The sequence below is a fragment of the Harpegnathos saltator genome, unplaced genomic scaffold, assembly GCF_003227715.2.
Source record: "Harpegnathos saltator strain DR-91 unplaced genomic scaffold, Hsal_v8.6 scaffold384, whole genome shotgun sequence".
In the NCBI taxonomy this organism is placed as follows: Eukaryota; Metazoa; Arthropoda; class Insecta; order Hymenoptera; family Formicidae; genus Harpegnathos; species Harpegnathos saltator.
In genome coordinates, this window is record NW_020230188.1 from 1055939 (window position 1) to 1080393 (window position 24455).

The 24455-nt window shown below is 43.6% G+C and overlaps 1 protein-coding gene and 6 non-coding genes across 15 annotated transcripts; 3 read left to right on the forward strand and 4 right to left on the reverse strand.

Moving 5' to 3' along the window:
• On the forward strand, window positions 1-24387 carry LOC105188726 (NAD kinase). 9 transcript variants are annotated; one of them, XM_011150334.3, is made up of 9 exons: window positions 1-567; window positions 3298-3351; window positions 16941-17024; window positions 19834-19963; window positions 20329-20451; window positions 20699-20870; window positions 20965-21317; window positions 22105-22187; window positions 23192-24387. In XM_011150334.3, exons 1-9 carry the CDS (start codon window positions 512-514, stop codon window positions 23382-23384), a joined length of 1248 nt encoding a protein of 415 aa, XP_011148636.1. In that variant the 5' UTR covers window positions 1-511; the 3' UTR covers window positions 23385-24387. The 9 variants fall into 9 exon arrangements, with proteins under 9 accessions (XP_011148636.1, XP_011148639.1, XP_011148643.1 ...); XM_011150337.3 differs by lacking the exon at window positions 3298-3351; XM_011150341.3 differs by lacking the exons at window positions 1-567; window positions 3298-3351 and adding an exon at window positions 8199-8540.
• On the reverse strand, window positions 5956-6026 carry TRNAG-CCC (transfer RNA glycine (anticodon CCC)). Its single transcript has one exon. It is a non-coding gene; the product is annotated as a tRNA-Gly (tRNA).
• Window positions 6371-6442, reverse strand: TRNAG-UCC (transfer RNA glycine (anticodon UCC)). Its single transcript has one exon. It is a non-coding gene; the product is annotated as a tRNA-Gly (tRNA).
• Window positions 10495-10566, forward strand: TRNAE-CUC (transfer RNA glutamic acid (anticodon CUC)). The gene has a single exon. It is a non-coding gene; the product is annotated as a tRNA-Glu (tRNA).
• TRNAE-CUC (transfer RNA glutamic acid (anticodon CUC)) lies at window positions 10658-10729 on the forward strand. The gene has a single exon. It is a non-coding gene; the product is annotated as a tRNA-Glu (tRNA).
• On the reverse strand, window positions 11488-11559 carry TRNAE-CUC (transfer RNA glutamic acid (anticodon UUC)). The gene has a single exon. It is a non-coding gene; the product is annotated as a tRNA-Glu (tRNA).
• On the reverse strand, window positions 11654-11725 carry TRNAE-UUC (transfer RNA glutamic acid (anticodon UUC)). Its single transcript has one exon. It is a non-coding gene; the product is annotated as a tRNA-Glu (tRNA).
• Window positions 24388-24455: the final 68 nt, after the last annotated feature.

Sequence of the window (24455 nt, forward strand, 5' to 3'; positions counted from 1 at the left end):
TCGGTGACTGCGTCGCGGGGAAGTGCGGAGACCCGAGTCTACAACAAAAACAGCGGTTCAGCGCGCGGATATCATTCACACGAGGAAACTCATCGACGACGCTTGCCAGCACCGACGGGGAGGGAGAGAGAGAGAGAGAGAGAGAGAGAGAGATAGAGAGAGAGAGAGAGAGAGAGAGCAGGAAGCCAAGGAACGCGGTAATACAGAACAGTGACGGCGCGGTTACAAGTTCGGCACCGACCAGGTCGGCTCTATCGGCGACGAAGCGCCCTTTCAGTACGCCACCAGACATCTCTCCGTGCAGTTCGCCGGATTGTAACTGTTGTCAAAGTACATCGCGCACGCTCCCTGGATTCCCTGTTTCGCGGCCAGCTGTGCAGGCGTTCGCGGACGACCGGCGGAGAGAGAGGGAGAGAGAGAGAGAGAGAGAGAGAGAGAGAGAGAGAGAGAGAGAGAGAGAGAGAAAGAGAAAGAGAGAGAGAGAGAGGGAGAGAGAGAGAGGGAGAGAAAGATGGACGAAGAGAAGCCGTTCGAGATGGTCATGTTCGACAAGAAGCACACCTTCAAGTAAGATCAACACCCTTGACCTTCTCCGTGAACCCCGTGAAAACTTTCGATACGCGACTCGCTCGAAGCTGGCTATTCTTAGCGACCCTCGCGAGGAACGCGAACGATACATTCGTGAATGTCAGAAAATTGCAGACGCGACGATCTATAACGTCGCGTTAATCAGCGAGCCGCATCGCGTCGTCGACATGCGCGCGCGCGCGAGCGATTTATGGGACGCTGCAGCTATACTTTCCTTCGCGTTACATTGTGTGAATTCTCCGGACGAGGGAACTGCGCAGCGGCAAGTTCAAAATTCCAGCCTCGAACGAGTCCTGTTTAAGATTCTCTTTGCAAAATGCCAGACACATAAGGCCTGGATAAAAAGCAAAGTGTCTCTCACGTCAGAGATAAGTAAAATTCAAGGACACGCGACCGAGAGAGCCGTGATGCTTTCGATAAATTAAAGATTATTGAATAATCAGCATAACCAGTTTACGTCGAGATCGATCTTAATATCCTACGGTTTGCATAAAATTATCACGATTTCTCCTCGACGCGGAACGTCGAAGCATAATCGTCAAATCGATATCCCAGCATCCTTGGCTTGTACGATTTTCATGGTACGCCACGACGAGAAACAACGTTCGTCCGCGCAACGGCGCATATACATCGATGACGACAATGTGCTCGGGTTTGATTACTATCGCGAGAAAGCACGTAGATGGTCATCCGTGTCAGGGTCACGAACGTTTCACGTTTCTATTAAGGCTGGCACAGCCATTTCAGCACAATCGCATGGGATTAGCACAGAAATTTAGCAACAACTTTCTTTCAAGTAGCTTACTCTCGTAGCCAGCACACACCTGTGGGTTTTCGGCTGTTGTTTAAACACACGCCGCGAGCAACAAATTTGAAACTGGGATGTCTTAAGAGCAACAAAATCAGGCAACATGCTGAGACCGAAGTTGGGCGAGCAAGAAACTTTTTTCGAGTAGTTTACTCTTGTAGCCAGCACACACCTGTGGGTTCTTGGGTATTGTTTAAACATATATACCGCGAGCAACAAACTTGAAACTGCGATATCTTAAGAGCAACAAAATCGGACAAGATATTAAGACCGAAATTGGGTGAGCAACAAAATTTTTCCGGGTAATTTACTCTTGTAGCTAGCGTCACGTCTACTTAGCTAGGTCCCCGGCTACTTTTAACACACCGATTTTTGGCGCAACGTCTGGCGCATCAAAATCAGGAATAAAGCAACAAACTAGCAACAAAGTCGTAGTTTAAAGATATGTATGCGCTTTTCGATTTTTATTTTTTTTTTTCCGAATGGCTGCGCTAACTTTAATGTTAAGCTAGCACAGCCACACTGTTTTCTTCGCGAAATGGCTGGAGCAACAAAATCGGGAATAGCGCAACAAATTAGCAACAAAGGCAAATATTCACCTTTGCACAGCCCGCGTGAAATAACCTCCGGTTGACCTTGATGTTAACATTGACCCTTAAGGATGTCAAAGTCATAAACTTTTCCCGTCGCTCGTTCTTCATTAAAAAATTCTTAACAAAAATTAAAAATTAACAGTTTTGCCAATTGTTTCATCAAATACTGGAAATTTCAAAAATTTCAAAAATGCAGTGTATGTATGTATGTAAGATAATGTATAATAGAAGATATGTATTTATAGAGTATGAACCTTGACTTTGTTATGAAAACAGACATACATTGGATTTCCTTTTCAATGTCATTGTAAGTCCATTTACGTCACGATATAAAAAGAATATAGAATTAAAAAGTTATGCAAAGAAGTTACATAAGTGCAACAGATTTGTTGGATATAGAAGTAATGTGAAAAGTTCGTAAGAGAAAAGAGTATACGTATATGCGCGGGGGAGGGACTCTGCCTAAAAAAACTAACCCTAACCTAACCTAAAGGAGAAACAACACAAGAATGTATAATTTACCATATTTCAATAGATAGGTTAGGTTAGGTTAGGGTTAGTCTTTTTGGGCGGAGTCCCTCCCCCGCGCATATATGTGTACTGCAAGGATTACAAGGAGTTTTTTGACGTTTATAACAATTTTACTCAAAATTCTTTCACTAAGTACGTAGAATATTGTCGAAAGATTACGTTCAATTGACAAACTTCTTTTGTTAATAATTTTTTAATGAAGAACGAGCGACGGGAGAAGTTTATGACTTTGATATCCTTAAGGATGTCAAGGTTAACATCAAGGTCATTTCACGCGGGCTGTGTAAAGGTGAACACCTTTACCTAGCAACAAATTAGCAAGAAAATCGTAGTTTAAAAATATGTGTTCGTTTTTCGCTTTTTATCTTGTTTTTCGAGTGGCTGTGCTAACTTTAATGTTAAGCTAGCCACTGTTTTTTTTTTTTTTTTTTTCGAAATGGCTGGAGCAACAAAATCGGGAATAGAGCGACAAATTAGCAACCAAAAAGCACTAAATTTCCAGTCCCATGCGATTGTGCTGAAATGGCTGTGCCAGCTTAATAGAAACGTGAACGTTTCGTTTCTAACAGTGCGCTCCCTTTCGGCGTGGCACGCACGCTGCTAATCGCACGTGCAACGTACTTATCGCGAAGTAACTTATCTATTTTAACTGAGCGGAACTGCGAAAGCGCGCGCGTTCGTCGCACACAGGACGCGTGTCAGCACGGCAGACGTTATTAATAACGCTGATAAGATTACCGGTGTATCTTAACGATGCTTTTTTTCTCTTTCTTGAAGCGGGCCGCAGAACGGGTTAACGGTCGATCACGTCGGAATGGTAGAGACGCGAAGGTAATACAGTTCTTTACAGTGTGTTCAACAGTTGATCTGTAGCTAGCGCCAGCTGGCACAACCCGCATGAACGTTCTCCTCCCCGTCTGTTGGATCATCTCGTTCGGGAATATGGTACTCGTGGCCACATGTGTGTCGGGCAGCATGCTAATCGACGCTAAGCCGTGTCGTAATCGTTCTTATGGCATTGCACGATCGTTCAAACGACTTGGCGTACTCGACGCAAATCTGGCTGACTTCCTCAACACTCGTCAGACTGCTCGTCGGAGTGAAGAATCTTGCATTACTGTCGACGCCTAATTTCTTAATCGTGTTTATCGCGCTTCAGATGTGGGCGGTGATTTCTCGGCACCTGAAGTCGCCAGTTTGTTACTGCAATCGACAGTCGGCTCATTTGCGAGACGAGCGCCTATAATTGATGTTTCACCACCAGTTCGCGCTTGAGTTGTAGATCCGCGCGCGTGCTGTGCCTCATTTCTTCTGCACTCAGAAACCCACGAATGTCTCATTGACATATCGATAATTGCTCAAAGAATTCGGCCACGTCATTAGTAACTACGCATATTTCATGACTGTTCATTGATCGAGAAACCGAGTGCATATTAAGAAATAAAAGGTAAAATGAAAGTCTCGTCAGTTTACCAAAATAGAAACTTAATTTCTGTCCACCCACATAATATAAACGCCAAATTTTCATCATGTACATGGCAAAAATTCAATTTTCTTAGGTAATGAAAATTCTACATTTTCATTGGGAACATAATAAAAGTAGCTTTTTGTTATTTATGTAATCGAAATGCTACCTTCCTTCGTCTGGATGAACCATCAGTCATGTTAAACACGCGAGTAGAAATAACGCGGCTGTGTGTAAGCACGTATCGATTCATCATAAAATATTCACAAGTCTCAGTCCTTTGTCCAGTGTTTGTCCAGTGTGTAGAAATGGCTTTTTTTGTATGAATTAGCGGTGCACATTTTGTCCAAGTCCACAAGCGCACGTGTTTCGTCTATGACGTGGCATAATTTATTATTGGCATACTAACTAAAAGACACTGACTCATAATTTTGTTTTCGAGCGAGTAGATTCTCTTGTTTGTAAACCCATCTCATAGTCTTCAAATAGACCAACGATTGAAATGAGAGGGACAAAAGTTTGATTTGCATGAAAGCAATCGAAGCTCTCTTTACGGCACATATTTATTCCAATCTCCAATCGTAGATCTGAAAGTTTGACTCGTTTAAACTACAATATCCCCCCAAGAATAAGCAAGGAGATTGCCGAAGCCTTGCGACTTTCTGATCAATTTACGGTCAATTAGTCGGATTAAGTAGCGATCAATTAATCACCGCGGTTCGTGGTGATCAATCAAATTTCTCCATGCGAATTTTATCGCAACTGCATCGAGCCTAAGATTATCTTACTTCGTTCGACTCTCTTTCATAAACAGACAGGTATTACATAACCAGCTATCTTAATCGCGCCGAGCGAACGGAACTGCGAAATTTAATCGCGATATCTTACCGATAAGTCACCAATGAGAAGTAAACTGATAAATTCTAGTCCAGTGAAACGTAAAGTAAGAACATGCCAATATGCTCACTGTTAATGACAAAATACACGAAACTACAATAAAATTACAAATAATTCACCGTCTTGTAAGCACGATCTTTTCACCTGGAAACATCGTGACAATAACAGTTGCAATATTTCGCACGAATTTACACGTCCAATTAATGTTCACCGTCGAAATTTCTCCACCGCACAAACGATAAAAATGCATGACCGATAAAAATGCATGATGCGTCAAATAAGCAGACATCGCATTTTATTTGCATATCGCACGCATTTACTTTCGACAAGTTTCGAAATATCATTATAACTAATCAATCGAGCGAACCGTCGGTTCGCGAACGTTCTTTGCTCGCGTAAGACTAAGGTTATCGTGGAGGCTCCTCTTATCAGGGGAAATTTTTACTTTCTCTTATCAAACGATGCACCGTTTGTTGAAGAAACGGTGCACCGCTCAGTACAGTGACACTAAGTATAGAGTGATGCTACGTGGTGGTACTCTTTTGAAAGTAGTTGTACGGACAAGAAACTCCCTTATCCATCCCACTGTCAGGTATAGTATTAATGATGGTCACCCATGTGTAATCAGTGGTTAAAAAGATTACGAATGTTTTATTTCCCGATGTATTTTGGAGTATACGAAAATCGTGCAAACGCGCACCGCACGATTTTCATGTCCAAAATCTCGTTGAATGAGAAAAAAAGGGTCGCAACTCCATGCAATCTCGTTGGAAATACTGAACCTTCGATTTCTATTTCTAATTATCACGTTGACAAACACGAAAATAAGATTACAATAGTACTTAATTGCACAGCACAAATGACGTTCTTGTCTTATTTTCATATATTATGATAAAACCGCTAATTTGGAATGGATAACTTAAATGCAGTGGATAATAATTTAAATGAGTAAACGAAACGGTTTACTAGTATAATAAATTGAGTAAATTTTTTTCCGTGCTTCCCGCTTTGAAGTTACTTCGCTAATTAAGCTGGACGTGAAATAAAAAGAAATTGCGAAAGAAAAAATTAACTGCACTGCCCGGGAATCGAACCCGGGTCGCAAGAATGGGAATCTTGCATGATACCACTACACCAGCAGTGCTGTTGATACTCCGTCGTTTACTTCGACGGATATAAAGCGGTCATATCGAGGACTGAAATCAATAAATTATTACATATTTCTTACGTATTAATTTTAGTAGTATCGTACAAATTCCATACAAAAACTATGACGAGTCGAAAGATACAATAAAAAAAAATTTCTTTTGGACAATGCGCGCTTTAATATTCGATCAATAAAAGAACTCGGTTTTTGTACGTACAACGATAACGTTATAATTACAATATGGAGAAGAAAACATAAGATATACCTACGGTTTGCGGGTATATATTTTAGAGTCATATTTATAAAAATATAAAACCATAATATAACAAAAAATAAAGATGTGCGATGGCCGGGAATCGAACCCGGATCAACTGCTTGGAAGGCAACTATGCTGACCATTACACCACCATCGCACTTGCAATCCTCTGTGCTTACAGTGAAGGAGTGCGATGGTTGCGACATAAATTTAAATTGCAATATTGTTATTTGGAAAAAAACAAGATACACGACTTTATATAATTCATCATACGCGTTTACTTTTCAAGTACGTCGATTGCTAATTTTTTATTCATTAGCCACGTTACGTAAATCGACTTATATTTGCATAATTATTGCTTCGTTTGCATGCAGACTTCATCTTTAGACAATATTAAATAGAATGACGATGTTCTGCCTTGACATTAAAAATACATTTTAAGACAGTATTATGTTGCAAGCAAAACATTATTAAATTATGAGAATATCAGCGAAAAAAAGGCTTGCATTATGGAAATTTATGATATGCATGATATGCATGATTCACTTCAAAATATAAAGTTTAAGTAAAGTCTAAAGTTTAAGAGTTACCTTGTGCATTTGAAAAATAGAAGATAGGTATGAGTATGAGTATTGATTCCGATAGCGTCTGTTAAACGCGAGTTACAACCACGATACAACTGGCATTACATTGCTCGGAAGTTCTATTATCATTGACCCGCATGTATACATATATTGTTAACAGTTGTTTTGATCGCTATGATTCAAACGAGTACTGTACAATTTATGTATAGCACTGCGATTCATAACAAGCGAAATAAATGTGTTACGTGTTCGACGAATATACGACGAAATCTCGCATCATCGTCGTTTAGCATGTCCTTTAACTTATCGTTTCACGTCAATGAATACGTCAATATTTACCGTTGAAAGCGTACCGGTCACAATTTCATGTCTTCAAATTTCTCGAAAGAGTCTCACGTGGGTCGCTGAGAAATGAAAATAGCGCGAGTGAAGCCAACGAGTTCTGCTTATCGCGTGATGTGAAATAAATTTTTGACTGACAAATATTTCCAACATCATACATTATTCATGACGCGTTATCGCGTTCTATTGCGAACACACACGTAGCCAAGTATACAATGTGTACCAAGTTCTGATACTAACAGGAAAGATCCAACAGGCGATTGCGAGAACGAAACACGACTCAAATATCTCTCATATTTGAGAGAAAAGAGAAAAAGAGAATACGTATATAAAAAAGAAGCTGGGACATAACGGTCTGTTAAAAACGTCAGCATTAAGGAATTCAGCAAGCGTACTCACTCGTCATTTAGACGAGTGTGAGTTAACAGTAGTATGTTCGCTTACGACTATTGTCGCTTTCACCGGCCGGAAGTGGACGACACATCGTCGAGGTAGAAACTTCCGGCAAAAGTACCGCGGTAAGTTTCGTACTTGACTGTGCCTTTGTCTCGCGAACGAATAACTCTGCCGGAGAGAGAGACTCATTAGAGCGTAAAGGAACGAAGTTGAGCTCTCTTCACGAGATCGAGACGATTCTGAGAAAACCGGCAGCAAAGTGATAGTGTCGTCGTATTGAACAGCGAAGAATAATGGAGGACGACATGAAGAGGAGAAGCAGAGAGAAGGCGAGGGAACGACATAACGCGGCATACGCAACAAAATGCGGCAGCAAAAAATTAATAGAGAAAAAATTGACAATATATCGACGATGTATCGTTCTCATCTATCGACCCGAAGCTCCCGCGCTTGCATCACGAATTGTTCAAAAACTCCCGACCCTTTCGCGGAGTTGTTCGGTATCACGAGCGTGACGATAACGGGGGCACATATGGTGGGGAGGGAAATACGGGTTAGAAAGCCCTAACCGCCTCTCGCGGCTGGTTGCAGACGGTAAAATCGTTCCTCAGTGAACGTTCAGCGGTCGTCGATCGCGGTTGCAGTTCGCCGTATGTGCCAACTTTGAGACCTCGTTTCATTCGATTAACGAAACAGACCGCTGGTACAAACCGAGTTAGCCTACTTCTTTTCACCGCAGAATGATCTGCCCGTGTGCAGGAAGGCCCGCCGGAAGAGAATTCATTGCAAAATCAGATTTGTGTGAATAAACGCGGCATACTTCACGGAGCGACTCAATCAGCGAGATCAATCGCGCGAGACTTAAACTTTCAGCGAAGAGACTCGAACTTTTGTCGTGATTTCAATCGGAAAGAATTATGTTCGCAGCGCACGGTACGTCGCCTCGATGACTACTAGAATATGCATGAAAGAAACGTACAACTCTCGTGAAAGGAAAGAAACACTGCAAACTAATTTTACATATTTCCACCGAAATGTGTACGGTAAGCGAGAGCTGAGAACAGTGCACTTTATCGCGAGATTATGCCTATAATTACCCATCGCTGCGCATCACTTCATTTTGTTCAAGCAGACTTGCGTAATCGACGTGCAAACTGAATCGCCGACTGAAGAGTTTCACGAAGATTGCAATTGACATTAAAATAAAGACCGAGCGCGATGATAACGGAACGCCATTATATTAAATTATATCGTCATCTACTTCTCTCATTCATCGATAAGTGAAATTCTCCGTTTCTTCCGCGAGAAGTAGGTCGCAAATACGTGCTAGTATACGTGAAACGAGAACGGAGTTTACGCGACCGGGTATGTCGAACAGTCTTCTTATACTTGCATCTTTTCGATAAAAAAAAAAAGAAAAAAAAAAAAAAGAGTTCAAGGCTCGTCGCAAAAAGCCGCGAAATTAAACTCGACCTGAGAATTATTTAAAATCCGCGATCGATGCGCAAGAGCGGGGAGGACACGCGCGGTGTCCGTCCTTCCTATAGACGCAGCAGTTGTGTTGTGTGGCCTTCGTGTGGCATCGTTAGCTTTTTGTGCGAATAATGAGGAGTAAGCGCGTTATCGCCACTCGTACCATTTGAAAAAATGTCACGATTAGCCACACAGGCACGATATACTTTCAGTCGCATTCGGTCGAAACCGCGAGAGCAACCTCTCGCGAAAGGAGGTCTTCGGATGTCACGAGCGATTACTGTTGCGCAAGAAAGAAAGCGCATAGTTCGCTATACGTCTGAAAGTAGCGCGCGCAGAAAACACGTGTTGAAAGCGAGCAGCAGCTCTGATTGCCGAGGCGACGCGCACGAAACTAATCGCGATATCAGAGCAGCGCAACTGTGAGAACTCGCTCGAGTTGCCGAAAGGAGCCGCGATGCGGAAAGCGGTGCTAGGACTCACACACGCTGTCCGTTCGTGATGGAAATGACACGTAGAAACAAAAGCGTTCACCCGTAATCCCGTGCCAAACATGCAATCTCGCAACAGTGGACTCGGACAATTTTATCAGACTTAACCTAATCTAATCGCGGGGAGTCAAATACACGTGGCGAAATTAAGCAAGGAAATGTTCTTCGGCTCTGACGGACATGGTGAAGGAAAAACCGCGTAGTCGAAGCGTGAGCGATTTGCTCGATTGGAGATGCGTAGCCGAATGCAAGAACACCGTCGCCGTGATCGACGATGGAGGACTCTTTTTGGAGGACCGTGATAAGGAGCCGGAAACTCGTAGACGGAAACGATCCGATACATGGCCGTGAGTAGAAATCAGGGGTAAAAATAATCTCCCGAGCAGAGGACAGAGTTGCGACTTTGGGAAATATCCAATAAACTGCGAATCTAATAATATCATAAAAACATCAGCCGGGCATCCTTTCATGAGGTGAGGAGAAACACGACGATGAAGTTTAGCGAAGTAACGACTCTCGCGCGAGATACGAGAAAGCAGTCCTATATTTTTTAATTATCTGACCGGGAGCCGTTGACACTCTCGAGAACACGTTTGGTCCTTTTCATCTTTTTCTTGTTTCATGTTTCTTGAGAATAGCTTCAACTTGCGTTCTTCATGCTTGGCTGCGAGCAAAACACGAGGAATATAACGAGTTGACAATTTCAAGGCGTGGTTACAAGTTGGCACCGTTTTAATGTCTACTTTTGTATCGCAGAGCCGGTACACGGCAGTTTATAATTATGTCGCCCATCGTTCATAAATCCTCGCACGCGCGGAAGTAACGGACACCTTTTCCGATTAGTTTATTGTCCTCGAGACGCGGGCTTTAACAGCACTACGGCGTCCGGCTGAATAGTCAAAGTAACACAATCGCTTCCAACGTCCGGTATGGTCTAGTGGCTAGGATACCTGGCTCTCACCCAGGAGGCTCGGGTTCGATTCCCGGTACCGGAATGCATCTTTTGTCCCGCGGGATTGTATTTAATTTTAGCTCTGTCTGTGGACTGATACCTCTGAACTTTACTCTAAGCTACTGTACTCGAAGTCCGGTATGGTCTAGTGGCTAGGATACCTGGCTCTCACCCAGGAGGCTCGGGTTCGATTCCCGGTACCGGAAAATTCATTTTTGTCTCCTATAGGACAAAGTATTTTACTTTCGGCTCCATTCATAAGCACAATGTCACCGGAATATTTTATAAAAATTTATGTCAATCTTTAGACTGTAAAGACCGTAAATATGCATCCAGCGAGAATCCCGAGTGTGAACGAAGAGCATTTGTTGATGGATATAAAAGCAAATTTTGGACGTTTCGAAATTATATTGTTAATTGATTCATTTTACTCCATATAATATTTTTATATATCTACTTCCATTTCCAAAACGCGGTTAAATTTTTATCATATTAAACGCTCAAATCGAGCCAATTAAGTCAAGAACGATTCTGATTTGATTTTACGTACCGCATAACCTAATCTTCAACAAGGCCGATGACATGTTGTGGCGAGACAAGTGTTGAGTAAGCTAATGCGCGCCGAGTCTCACGTTTCGGGTGAGCTCGAATCAGATTACGTGATTCCAGTTTAATTACGAAATTGATCAGCCTGATTTTTCGTCAGCAAAGCTGCACGCTCGAGTCTTCGTGACCGGCGCGATTTTGTAATAATCAGCGAAGCAACGTCGGATGTAGGCTAATTAATGTGACGATATATTTTTAGCAACGTATCGAGAACACTGTTGTGTCACTTATCATTGATCGAGTGCACCGTCCTTATATATTCGGTATGAGTAACAGAGCGCTATATATTGATAAAAAATTTTAAAATAATTAAAATTTAAGTCCCAAGATCAAAATTAAGAACGAAAAAGTAAAACTTTTCCGGTACCGGGAATCGAACCCGAGCCTCCTGGGTGAGAGCCAGGTATCCTAGCCACTAGACCATACCGGACGTTGAGAATTCTCACTTTGTATGAGGATTCTGACTCTGTAGGGTCTGCATTCGAAGCAAAATGGAACTTTCGTTCCACAGGGCAAAAGATATATTCCGGTACCGGGAATCGAACCCGAGCCTCCTGGGTGAAAGCCAGGTATCCTAGCCACTAGACCATACCGGAGCTTGAGCGTTTCCATATCGTATGAGATTCTCTGTTGCGATGGACTATAAGCAGAATCCAAATTGAAGCTTATTTCACGAGAAGACGGAAGTATCGGATAAAGCAAGTATAAAAATACAATTGAAAAAATAACAAACTCAAACAATTAGAAAATACCGGACACGATCTTCTCTTGCAATCTTTTGTCATCGGATTTTCATAAAAGAATGACATTCATCGTTCGACATTGCATGGAAATTGGATTTTCGTTCAGCAGGATTAAGTTTCTATATCGAAGTGAAAAGGGACAAAGGTCCATTTCGTATTAAATCTCACACACACACACATATAAACTTTGAAATGATTTCCTTTTTGTAACGCTTTTGTACCAGATAAGTAGATTAAACCGTCAGTATTTTTATAAGTTCGATCGGGATTATACAGGAGATCTTATTGCAAACAATTAGAAAATACCGGATCTTGTGTTAGAAAATACGATCTTGTTTTGTACGATCTTGTGTGTGTGTGATTTAACACAAAACACCTTTGTCCCTCCCTTTTCACTTCGGTATCAAAGGGGCTCGCAATCCTGCTGGACGAAAATCCAGTTTCCAGACAATGCTGAATGATGAATGTCATTCTTTCGTGAAAATCCGATGACAAAAGATATGAATGAAAATTGAGATAATCCCTCGGGACAAAAGTTCTCTCCAACAAACAAATCCCACTGCCCTCATCCACCCACCCCGTCGTTAGATTTATGACAAATGTGACATTTCTACGAGATTTCGAAGCGACTGTGAATTGACTGTGAAATGGGGTGGTCATCATCCTGCGGGACAAATGATGATTTATCACGCTAGAATTCGAATGTTTTGAGAATTGAAAGATCGAGGCCGCAAATCTGTGAGCGATATCGTGCAATCAATTCTAAATTACATATTTTTACCAACAACCACGCTCAAAGTTTGTACCTCGCGTCAATTGGATGCTCTCTCAACTCGAGCTCCGTCAACCCGACGCAAATTACAACAAAAAAAGTTTTATAGCGGAAATAACGCTCCGAAGAAACGGCTTGCGTGACGGAATTGATTAGTAAAGCACTGGTCGCGCCTGCGTGCGTCGCACTGGGCGTCGCGACGCCGGCGTTCTCGCGACCTACGAGACTACGCCAATAACCCGGCTCCTTCCTCGCGGTACGTCAGTGCCGAAGCGTGCCTTAATCACCGCTGGTCCACGTCAGCTGAATTATCCGAAAGGACCGTTTCTTTCTCCCTCCCTCCTTGACGAAAGAAGAAGGAATCGGTGTGCGGGAACGTGCGCGCCGGTCAATATCGGCCCACATGGACGAGGCTGAACTAAGGTACCGTCGCGGCAAGAAAATAACGATTGATTTACTGTCGCACGCATATGTCTCATCTTCCACGTAACGTGCCACGCTGCGTTCACTCCGAAGGAAAGTGCGCGAACTTTGGGCGATGCTCAGCCGACAACCGATATAGGAGACTCGCGACATTAATGGGGTTCCGTGTTTGCGGAGTGCTGGTTTCTCTTGGTGGTCTACGCAAAAAATTATGTATTGATATTTAGCTCTACACGTGCACAGCTCAGCGTGTGTCCGCTCGAATCACGAACACCGCGCGCGGGAGCACTCTTTGTTGCTCCTTTCTTCGAGAGCGAGAACGCGTTCACCTTTCGCCGCACACATTCCATCCGATCCGGCTTTTGCTCGATAGGCTCCCGCGTGTACGGCTTGCTCATGGCGCCTCCTCTCCATTGCGCGGAATCTCAAGAATTCACGCCCGATGCAATCGATTACCGAACACCGCGCGTATACGCGTTCTCTCCGTTTTCTCTTGGTCGGTCGGGCCAGCCAAACAGCTGCGGGCCGGGCCGCGCCTCGTCACCTCTCGGCCAGATCGCTTTTCGAATCGAAGATTCGAGCACATCTCGTTGCGAGCGTGAGTCTCGTCGCTGTGTGCTCCTCGATCCGAACACGGTGCGATCCGGCACTAGAGTCGCCGCATTGCTTCAGAATCTAATGAACTCCTCCCCAACACGGTGCGCGCGTCCATGTGTGTACTCATCACGATACAGGTTGTTTTCGCGCGAAAAGAACTTTCGTATCGCGTGGTGAGTCAAAGGCATTCCAATGGTGGTTTCTTAACCGACCGGGAGAAAGTTTCTCCTCGTTTAATTTGTCCGACGAAACTGGAAGAAAAAGTATGCGCCTCAACGACTAGACCTACCCCAACTGATCCAACCTAAGAGAAGACAACTTCGTAAAGAAACGAGGCAACTGTTTGAAAACGAAACTGAGAGAAGATAATATCGCGATAGAGCGTCAGGAACGAAAATCGATTTTCGTTCCTGACATCGCGCTCGCGCGCGCACGTTCATCTGGGTTTGCGTTTCACCGCACCAGTCGCGTCATGTTCGCGACCGTCCAACGCGAGGCAACGCGTTTTAGAAAACGCGATGTCCGTGGGACTCCCACACTCGCCCCCTCACGCTGCGCTACCGCACACAAAAAAGCGTTGTCACATCAGAGCGTATGTACGTCGAGCGGGGAAAAATAACTCGGTGATCGCCGAGGAGATACGGCTAGCGGACGACAAAAATACCCTCGCGTTTCGCGTTTCGAGTGCACCGACACGGCGGTGCGGCGGGCGGCTCGTGTTCCTCCGCGCGAATTCAGCACCAGAATTATCTCGGCATCGCATGGCTGCAACACGCAATCGGAAGATTGCCGCTCGCGGCTGAGCGTCGACGCGAACCTCACCTTGCGGGCCGTTTACCGACCGCCGAAGCGTCGTCTTTGGGATCCTCCTCTGAGTACACTGAACATTCTATAATTGTGTCTACGATCAGTGACCAACGCGTCGTGCGCCATTTGTAATCAATTCGCAGTAGTCGCTTGCGATATTATTATTAAAAACGCGCTATCTCTTCTCCCTCCTCTACTTCCTCCGCTTTCCGTCAACAAGTAGAGTGTTGTCCGATAGTACGCCGTTCGCCACACGCGAAGTCTCGCGGAAGTTCGGAGGACAAATTGGTGCTCATTGTCTGTACCGATGATGCTCGTTTCAATAGTGATTCAGTGATTCAGTGACATAAAGAACATTCCTATTGGGGAAGTCGAGGTGGGAAATACACGCGCTTGTCACGCAATGTCGCGGTTTCTATATCGAGTCGACATGGAAAGATTGCAAGCTAGCGTCGATCCGAAGTAGCTCCAGAACTTCGCCCAGAGTTTTGGGCGAAGTTCAAGGCCTGCAAGATTTGTCGTTCTGTTATTTGCCGTTATTTTGCACGCTCGTCATACAAATCACACGCGAAAGTAGTCTCATGCAAATGCCGATTCTCCTTGAGGCGAGCTCTCGACACGTTGATTAATGACCACTATTCGATCATAATTATGACGCTTACGTTTTGTCTTACTTAACGCACGTCCATGTTTAACTTCTCGCTGGAAGCTTCTTTTCCCGTTTAGAAGCTTTTGCGCTCGAGAGCGCATGAAATATTGCGTAACGATAAGATACGTCTGTATGACGTAGTCTAAAAGTCGACAAGATTACCATTCAAGCCACCATTTTGATCGGTGATTTTTACAAATGATGGAAAATCCGTGATCTCGGAATTCTCGGGTTCTGACGATGTGGTTCTGCGGACAACCGTAGAGTATTGTGGTGCGTCAATATTCAAAACACAAGGTCGACCCTTCTTGCAGCTTCTATTTCCAAAGAAAATGCTCGTAAGAGTTTAGTTTAGTTTAGAAACCTAATAGCACGATCGCGCTCGTGAAAGCCAACGTCCCTCCCGTACTCTGTAACCGTGAAATTGTAGAACACTGAGAGAGCCATCCGACTAATAATCTTCAACAAACTGAGTAAACGATGGAAAGTTTCAAATGAGAAAGGAACGAAAATGAATGGACTATCTCGACCTTGGGGACACGGCGGAACGAATTGCAGCGAGAGAGTTTTTATCTTTGCGTTTTTACGAGCACATTTTCGTGAATATTAAACGCGCGCCTTAAACGACAAAACGACCATTTAATGACTTTCATTTTCTTCTTACGTTGGCTTTACAGAGATCTGAAAACAAACCAACTCCGGCAATGAAATGGCTCGTACCCGGCCACGTATGGAAGTTCATTCAGAATTATCACAATAGTTTACACGCCGCGCAATATTTACACGCTACATTTCAACTACCTCGAATATTAACAGCCGACAATCACTGTGTGATACAATAATCGCGATAAAGCGTGATATCTTATCGCGTTGTTTGACAATCCGCAAATTGTCAGCTTTTTAGCGAATTTCCCGCGGCAAGTCGGTTAGCTTATCGCTCACCCCGTTAATAACGCATCGCGAATACCTTGAAGTACACCGCGCAGGTTTTGCGTTTACACTGAGAAGAACGTGCTCTGTCACTTCCTCGTGTACAAAATGGCACAAGATTCGAGCCTGGCCTCGTGCGACAGTGAAAGTGTAACGTACGATGACATCTGCGACGTCGCCGATTCACAGTGCAATAGTTCAGACGTGTCGTCGTTGATGATGAATATCCCGCACATTCGTGTTCTCAGGTAGACATCCTCGACGTAATCGTATATAACCTTCACGACTTACGAAAGTAAGCTATGCTTCGATCAGCTTTTATCAGTAATTCGCGGACTCACGCTCGTCCGGTACTGATCGGGTCTTCGAACTCCGATGGGACGGGACGGTTCCGCTGGAGACACCCAAGATAAATAATACGCGCGTAGTTGCGTGTAGTTGCGAAATAATAGTAGTAATTCTCGGACCATTCCCGCATTCAATTACAGCGTGAAGATTATGCAATAGAACACGAAGCTGGCGGACATAAATTATTCCGCTTTATAATGTACTCACGAGTGAGTTTGTCGTGTTACCGTGTGCCTAGCGCTTATTAGACACGTTAAATTAACGCACAAAGTAAAATGCTCGATGGCAAAAGGTCGGAAAAATATCGTGCGCGCTAATGCAACTCGTAATTGCAACTCGTGCCGTGTATCGGTAAGTAATAACGTCAAGAGCGGTAATCGCCTTCACTCGCGGCTTCAGCCGCCATTAATACGCGAAACACGATTATGTAAATCTTACTTTTTATCAGCTTCTTATCCGCCGCCACAGCCGCAACACGATTATCACCACCGGCCTGTGTCCGTCCTACACATTCTGATGGTTTTCGTTTGTTTACATTTCAGGAGGACAAGGAGTTTAAATGCACCCAATCCGTATCATCTGTTCGGGCGATGCGGGCGTATCATGAAAAATTCTGCGTCCATTGTGTAAGTAACTACTATCTTGCATTCCCACTCGGAAGGAGGAAGAGATTGTGATTGATTAACGCAGCACAATTGAATGTTTCCGTGTTTGCATTAATTTAACGAGTGGGTTTATCAGTCGTGAACATTCATCACGGACACGTTCGTCATTCGCGTCAATCTATATTTATCACATTTATTATTCGCGTCCATCTATATTCTAAAGGACGCGTTTAAGAGTCGTATTAATATACAGATCTCCGCTCTGTATCGCCTCCGTTCGATATTACCATCGTTCGGTAATTAAAAAAGCTCCGGCAATTTTATGCTCGCCATCGGCGACAAAAATTCGACAAAATATTTATAAATCGCAATAAGTCGATTATTATCTCGCTCTTGATCCCCGATTAAAGATAGCTGCCGATATTTCAACACGGTAGATACGCGCGGAAAAATCCTCAAACGCGCTTCGCGCTTCATTCGTTCGGGTCGTATTCGCTTTCTTCGGGAGGTTAAGTTTAATCGTCATCTTCATTAGCACACAATCACACATCGTGAGATTGTAATCGTGGCACGTTCATGTGATAAATGTCGAACTGACTAGGACTAGTGGGGCGACGGTTCATTTGCGTTTCTTTTCGCAAGGAACGATGACTAAGCACGCGATACTCTGTACAATATGATAGCGTTTGAAATGAAGTACGGAGAGTATTGTTCGAGATATCCACGAGATTTCCGCCTGCATTTTGCTTTCCTCTGCCAACTGTGATTTCACGCCGCGCTGTATTTGCCACGTCACTTTACTCCGCGACACCGGTTTAATTTTTAAGAGTCGATCGAACGGTATTATTACCACACCTTACGCTCACCTCTCCCCCGCAAATTCACTGTTTAAACTTTGCCACTTGCGCATAACATTGAGCAACTGGATGCTAAAGAGGAACAATCTAGGGTTCTCGACTCTTTATACGTTCCGCCATGCATCGTGCCGGCGATTTTTTATTTTACAAAACCACGTATTCACTGGATCGATCACTGGATCACAATGACGAATCGCGCGGTCAATATGATAGAAAAGAGTTGATCGAAAACCTGCCCACTAACGAGCACGCTAAATAAGAATATGTAATTTTCTACGCTTCGAAAACGAGCCTGCGTAAACGCAACAGCGAATCACGCACTGATTTCCCTCGACTGCCTCGATTTCCCGCGCTCGTCACGTGATGTGCTGACGCATGCGCAGTTCGGGCGCAGCACGTGCATCGTTTCCCTTGAAATACATCCAAGACTTAGTTGTGCTTGTTCAGTAAACGTGCGTCTCTCAAGCTAGCGATACTAGCGGTACTAGCAAACTAGCACCATGGTTGGATCTGAAAGGTGGGCCCGTCAATCGGAATGCACGATACTTCTTTGATATTCCGTAATATACATACATAACAATGTATGAGAGGTAAAAGCTTTCTCATATCGTGAATAGTCGAGCTTCGTCACCTCGATACTTTAAACTGCACCAAACGGACACGAAGCGAACATTCGATAGATAAACTCGGTGTGCAACGGTTGCTAGTGATAAACGATTGAATATGAATTATTCCGCGGTTTTCCTCGATACGGTGAATTCACCGTGAGTCTCTGCGTGTTGTTTACTCGCTTCGATCACACGGTTTCCTCACAGACGATATGAAACATCATCCCCGAAAAAATTCACACCGTCGTCCCTGTCGAAGGCCCCCCGCGCGCGATCGCTGTCCGTCTCCCTACTAGTTATGCAACAATAGCAAACATAAACATGAAAATTATCCGAAGAGTATTCCGGGTTACACCCGGATTTATACAGATAATACGTAAATCGTAACGCACGCATGAATTGCATTTCTCTTGAGCGGGCACAGCGGGGAGGAGTGTACGTGAAAAGTGACGCGGCGATTCGGATCGGTGCGCGAGAAAACGCATGTGTGATCGATTGTCCATTCAACTGCGTGGCGGTAAAAATGAGCGACACAGTGACGCGTGGCGTTTAGTGAGCGCTCGCGACGATCAGCTCGCAACGGGCAGAGCATCGTCGCATCATGGTTAGCATTATCAAGTAGGTCGCGGCTTCACTTTTCATATCATTGACAGCTGACCAATAATCGACATGTAAAAAAATACAGCGTCCACGATTGCCGGATCATCGTCGGCGCGTGTCATAGCGCGTCTCGAGTGTAAATAGTCCCTCGGGAAAAGCTTCGCGTGTGACCGCTTACGCTTTGAGAAAAGAGACGCTGTGAGAAATTAGGCGGATTTACAGCTGAAATTAGACGAAAGACCGCGGGAAATTCTGGATGGACTCGCGCGTGTTGCCTCTCGCGTGATGATGGATCGTGACACGTTCGACGTTGCGGTATCCGCAAATTCGTACGGAACTGATTAAATGTGAATCTTTGTCCTCCCCAGTCATACCTGAACCGCGTAAGAAGTAGAATATATATTTGAAGTAATGCAATAATCGTATCGCGATAACCGTAAGAAGAGGAATAATTAATAATTCATTTACATTGGATCATAAGCAGCGGAAGAGACACGTGCCAACGGTCGACACTTTTTGCATTTCATCCGAGCTCACCTTCGCCCCATTCCGCCGATTGTACCTTGACGTTTAAGATCGTGATTATGAACAGCTCATAAATAATCAAATCGATCCCATGTGGAAGCGACAGAGAGGTTTGGTCGACCCGTTGATGAAGAAAACACGAACGCGAGATCCGCTGTGTCGCGTTCCGCGCGATGATTACTGTACTGGAAGAGTGATATACGGCATATCATATCACGATTTCTCTCTGCTGATTTTCAGAGCTATCCAAGACCCGGCTTCTCAGAGGTTGACGTGGTACAAACCACCGCTTACTGTTCTGGTCATCAAAAAAGTTCGCGACTCGGCGGTCTTGCCGCCGTTTGTGGAGATGGTCACATGGTTAATACAGGTTAGTATCTCATGATTATACTAACTTGAAGACAGCAAAGAGATTACGGATGCGCATCGATCAACAAGATGATTGGTATGAAGAGTAGCGACTGGTGCAAAGAGTCTATTTCCCGTACAATACAACGTTATGGAACTTGCCACGGAATATGCATGAAATATATTTAGTTTTTTTTTTTTTTTTTTACTTATTTACTTCCTTTCAATTATTTCTGACGCTAAATTAATTCAATCCTTTTCTGTTACTTCGTGTCCTTTTGGGGAAAAAAAAAAAAAAAAAAAAAACTTCACAAGTAAAATACTTACTACATTCGTAGCCTCGATACTATTGAACAGAATTTTTTTTAATTCCATTTCTGAATGCAGGAAAAGCAAATGGTGGTCTTTGTGGAAGCTTCTGTTCTGGAAGATCCGGCTTTAGCCAAAGACCCTAGATTTCAAGCTGTGCGTGACAAATTGCAAACTTTTAGGGACGGAGATGACTTGCAGGTAATAAACGTTTGTTCCGTCAAAAACGAGTGAAACTTACAATACACGTCTCTCACGACTTACCCATTATGGCCGGCGAACGGGATAGTGAAGCTAAAGTTCATTTCCAACCTTATCACGCCCCCGATCCGGTTCAATAATATCCGAAATAAACAGCTCCGCGTGACGCTAACGAAAAAACATTCCTATCATTTCTTAATCTGTGCTCTCTGGCAGTAAATCGAATGTATTGCGTCTTGCTTTTCAGGACAGGATAGATTTCATAATTTGTTTAGGCGGTGACGGCACTCTTCTCTACGCTTCTCTGCTGTTCCAACAGTCAGTGCCGCCTGTGATGGCATTCCATCTTGGTTCCTTGGGCTTTCTCACTCCCTTTGAGTTTGATAATTTCCGAGACCAAGTAACGAACGTTCTCGAAGGTGAGGAAGTTGTTTCGAGTTCATTCGATCCGACCTCTCATTCATCGTTCGTTCACTCAGACTGTTTGCATTTTTTCTTTCTTTTTAACACCAGGTCACGCAGCCTTGACTCTAAGGAGTCGTCTTCGATGCATTATCGCGCGCAAGGACGATGGCGATCAACCGGACAAACCACCTACGAAGCTGCTGGTGCTGAACGAAGTGGTGGTAGATCGGGGGCCCTCACCTTACCTGTCAAACATCGATCTCTTTATTGACGGCAAGCACGTGACAAGCGTCCAGGGTGATGGCTTAATCGTAAGCACGCCAACCGGATCGACTGCCTACGCGGTTGCCGCCGGTGCCAGCATGATGCACCCTTCAGTTCCTGCCATCATGATCACACCGATCTGCCCTCACTCTTTGTCCTTCAGGCCGATCGTCGTACCTGCCGGCGTCGAACTCAAGGTATAACACGAATCCTTTGACTAATAAAAAAAAAAGAGACATTTTCAAGTGATCATCCTGTACAATGATCGGCTCGGTATTTTCGGGCGATTCGAAAGACAGAGAGAGAGAGAGAGAGAGAGAGAGAGAGAGAGAGAGAGAGAGAGAGAGAGAGAGAGAGAGAGAGAGAGAGAGAGAAAGCACTTTAACTTCTGTCCGTAAAATCGGATACATACAGAGAAAGGCGTTCGCGTCCCGTACGTAACAACACATCCACCAATGAATTAGCGCGATGTTGTATTTTCACGAGGTCGGTAAAAGTTCTTTCGTCGCGGCAGGAGTTACAGACTCGTGTCAATGTACCATAGAAGGAAAACCTGGTTCCGACGGATGTCGCCCGCATTCCCAGACCATTGCGCCGTCTCGTTCGCACTAAAGTTTTCAAGATTTTTTAAGACGCGACGGAGATAATTCGCGTGAAAACTTCGGATTGCGGCCACGACGACTGTTTTCACGAGGCGAGGTTAACAACACTCGAGTCATTTTGTTTCATTTTGTCGGTCTTACGCAGCGATCTTGAGCAATACTTTTAAAGTATTTCCTCTCACGCATTGTTCGTCGCGAAACGACGATCACAACGAGGCACGTGAACAAGAAAGAAATCCACGATGAGCGGTGAAGCAAGCTCGAATGTGGCTAGATCGGAGCCGACAGACGAACGTTATTTCGCGCTGAGCGCGAGTCGCCGAGCGACAATGCCAATGTAGTAACTCACCAATTAACACCGTCGTCTTGCTTTCCACCGCAGATCTCTGTTTCACCCGACAGCAGGAATTCATCGTGGGTGTCCTTCGATGGTAGAAATAGACAGGAGCTGCTGCACGGTGACAGGTAAAACAACAGCTGACATTCCCCACCTAATCGTTTGCCTTTTCTACAATTATTTCAGATAATGGCGAACAACCAGGCCCGTAGTACAGCTTGCGTCTCTTTCGACGGTCGCAATCAGCAAGAGCTGTGTGTTGGTGACAGGTGTGTGCGTGATTATTTCATACAGTGCATCTGTTTCGCCTCTCTCTCTCTCTCTCTCTCTCTCTCTCTCTCTCTCTCTCTCTCTCTCTCTCTCTCTCTCCCCCTCCCCTCCCCCCTCTCTTTCTCTATCGCCTCAACATATTGTTACGATATATTTGTATAGTTCTTTTTCTTATTTGAATATTGCAGACTCCGCGGGAAAAAAATACGTTTTATTCACTGAGAGCTTATTTTGGCTATTTCATGTCGAGGCTCATTTTCCTTCTTGCCTTCCTTCTTGCCTTATGACGAAACATTCTTCTTATTCCGACCAATATACCGCTTTGCACTCTTCTAATATAATTTTTACCGATACTAGATTTTTTCGTTTCGATAATCATACATCGAAATTACACATGAATACGCTTGATTCATTGCCCAGATGGTTTTAATATATTGTTTTCGCTGACCATTCCTTATACGATGTCACTCTACATTTTCCTGGAGCGAGACGTTGGCTGTCCTACAGGGTGATGGTACTTTATTTTTCATTATTCATATTGTGCGAAGAACATTTCATGCATATTATCTTAATTCTCTACGAGCTAAAAATGCTTTGCTTCACATGAAAACACTTCGATTAAAATTAATACTATCTTACAGGAGAAATATATATTTTTTTTACAAAGTATATCATATTTCTGTCAATTGTTCAATCAAATATGCGTTCAAAGTATTATATAGCAGCATCAATCAAATTTCGCTTCTGCGAGCAAAAAAGATCTCGTAAACTTTTCACAATATCGAGCTTCCGCGTAGGATTTATCATATATTAATATTATCATGTCGGACCAGGTAATGTTACAGATTGTATAATTTTTCAGCTTAAAAGTGACTACTTCTATTTACCCGGTGCCTAGTATTTGCGCGACCGATCAGATCACCGACTGGTTCGATTCACTAGCCGAATGTCTTCACTGGAACGTGAGGAAGCGACAGAAGCATTTGGATGAACTGAGCGACCTTACACATTCGTCCAGCAACGACACTCTGGACTCTCTCGATCGGGACAGCTAAGTCGTATCGTCCACAAACGGCAAACACAATAGCACACAATCGACAATATTTGGCCAAGTCTTCACGCACTCGACTGAGAAACCCCATGAATCAAAAATCGACCGGACGGACAGTACAGTAAACTGTACTGATACAGCGCCCCCGATTGATTCGTCGGAATGAAGGGCTTTAAAATGCGATATTAAGAAAACCGCGTGTATATGTCAAGGAGCGATCACACAAAGTTAGTATTTTATCGATGTCTTTTTCGCGCATCTCGTAACATTTTCGATGACACAATGAGCAATCGAGGAATTAACGAGGGGGAAATATCGTGCTAGTATCTCAATGAAATTGTTGCCGTTCTCCAGACTATCGCGTCAAACAGCGCGGTCAGTAAATGTCGGTAAGGTTGTGTTCTAAAACCGTACCTTCTGATACAAAAAAATCATGAATGTAAGTAGGGAGGAGCATATTCTAAATCTTAACTTCTAAGAAATGGAGTTCGACCAATATTGTGCAGTTTGAACCGTAAAACAACGCTTAGGTTACACGATTCTACTCGTTCTTTTCGTTAGTCTTAATCAACCTTCATTAATTTCGGTTGAAAAAAGAGAAATCTCTGTCGTTTTACGATGGACATTTGTTTTCGAAGAAAATTTATATTAACGATAAATTATCGTTCAATTTATCGTCGAGGCGACAAATAATTATGATAAATGTTTTTCGCGCATTTGTGCATATCACATTTCGACATCGACATCGAATAATATTTTTTCTCTTAAAAAATAATACATAAATTAATCCGAAAATACGTAAAATATTTTATGCTCTACCGAAATTGCATTACTTGTATAGATATCCCTATCTTGTAACATTTCTCCTAAGTTAGTATGATTTAAGTAACAGCAACAATGTTTTTGCTTTTTTTTTTACTGGTTATAATGGCGATTTGGTGTGAACCGATATATTGTAAATCGCGTCAAAAGTATTTTTTCCTACAATATAAGCCTTTTTAATAAAATCTGTTTTGTACAACATTTGCCATTTCTCTCCCAGACGTACAGTTCAACGGTGACATAAACATGTATT

Excerpts from the sequence above, each read along its gene's own strand:
- LOC105188726 (XM_011150331.3), top strand. The coding sequence starts at position 9,752 with ATGGTGAAGGAAAAACCGCGTAGTCGAAGCGTGAGCGATTTGCTCGAT. Across the intron at positions 9,919-16,940 it reads AAACGATCCGATACATGGCC|GAGGACAAGGAGTTTAAATG; the intron begins GTGAGTAGAAAT and ends TTTACATTTCAG. Across the intron at positions 17,025-19,833 it reads AAAAATTCTGCGTCCATTGT|AGCTATCCAAGACCCGGCTT; the intron begins GTAAGTAACTAC and ends GCTGATTTTCAG.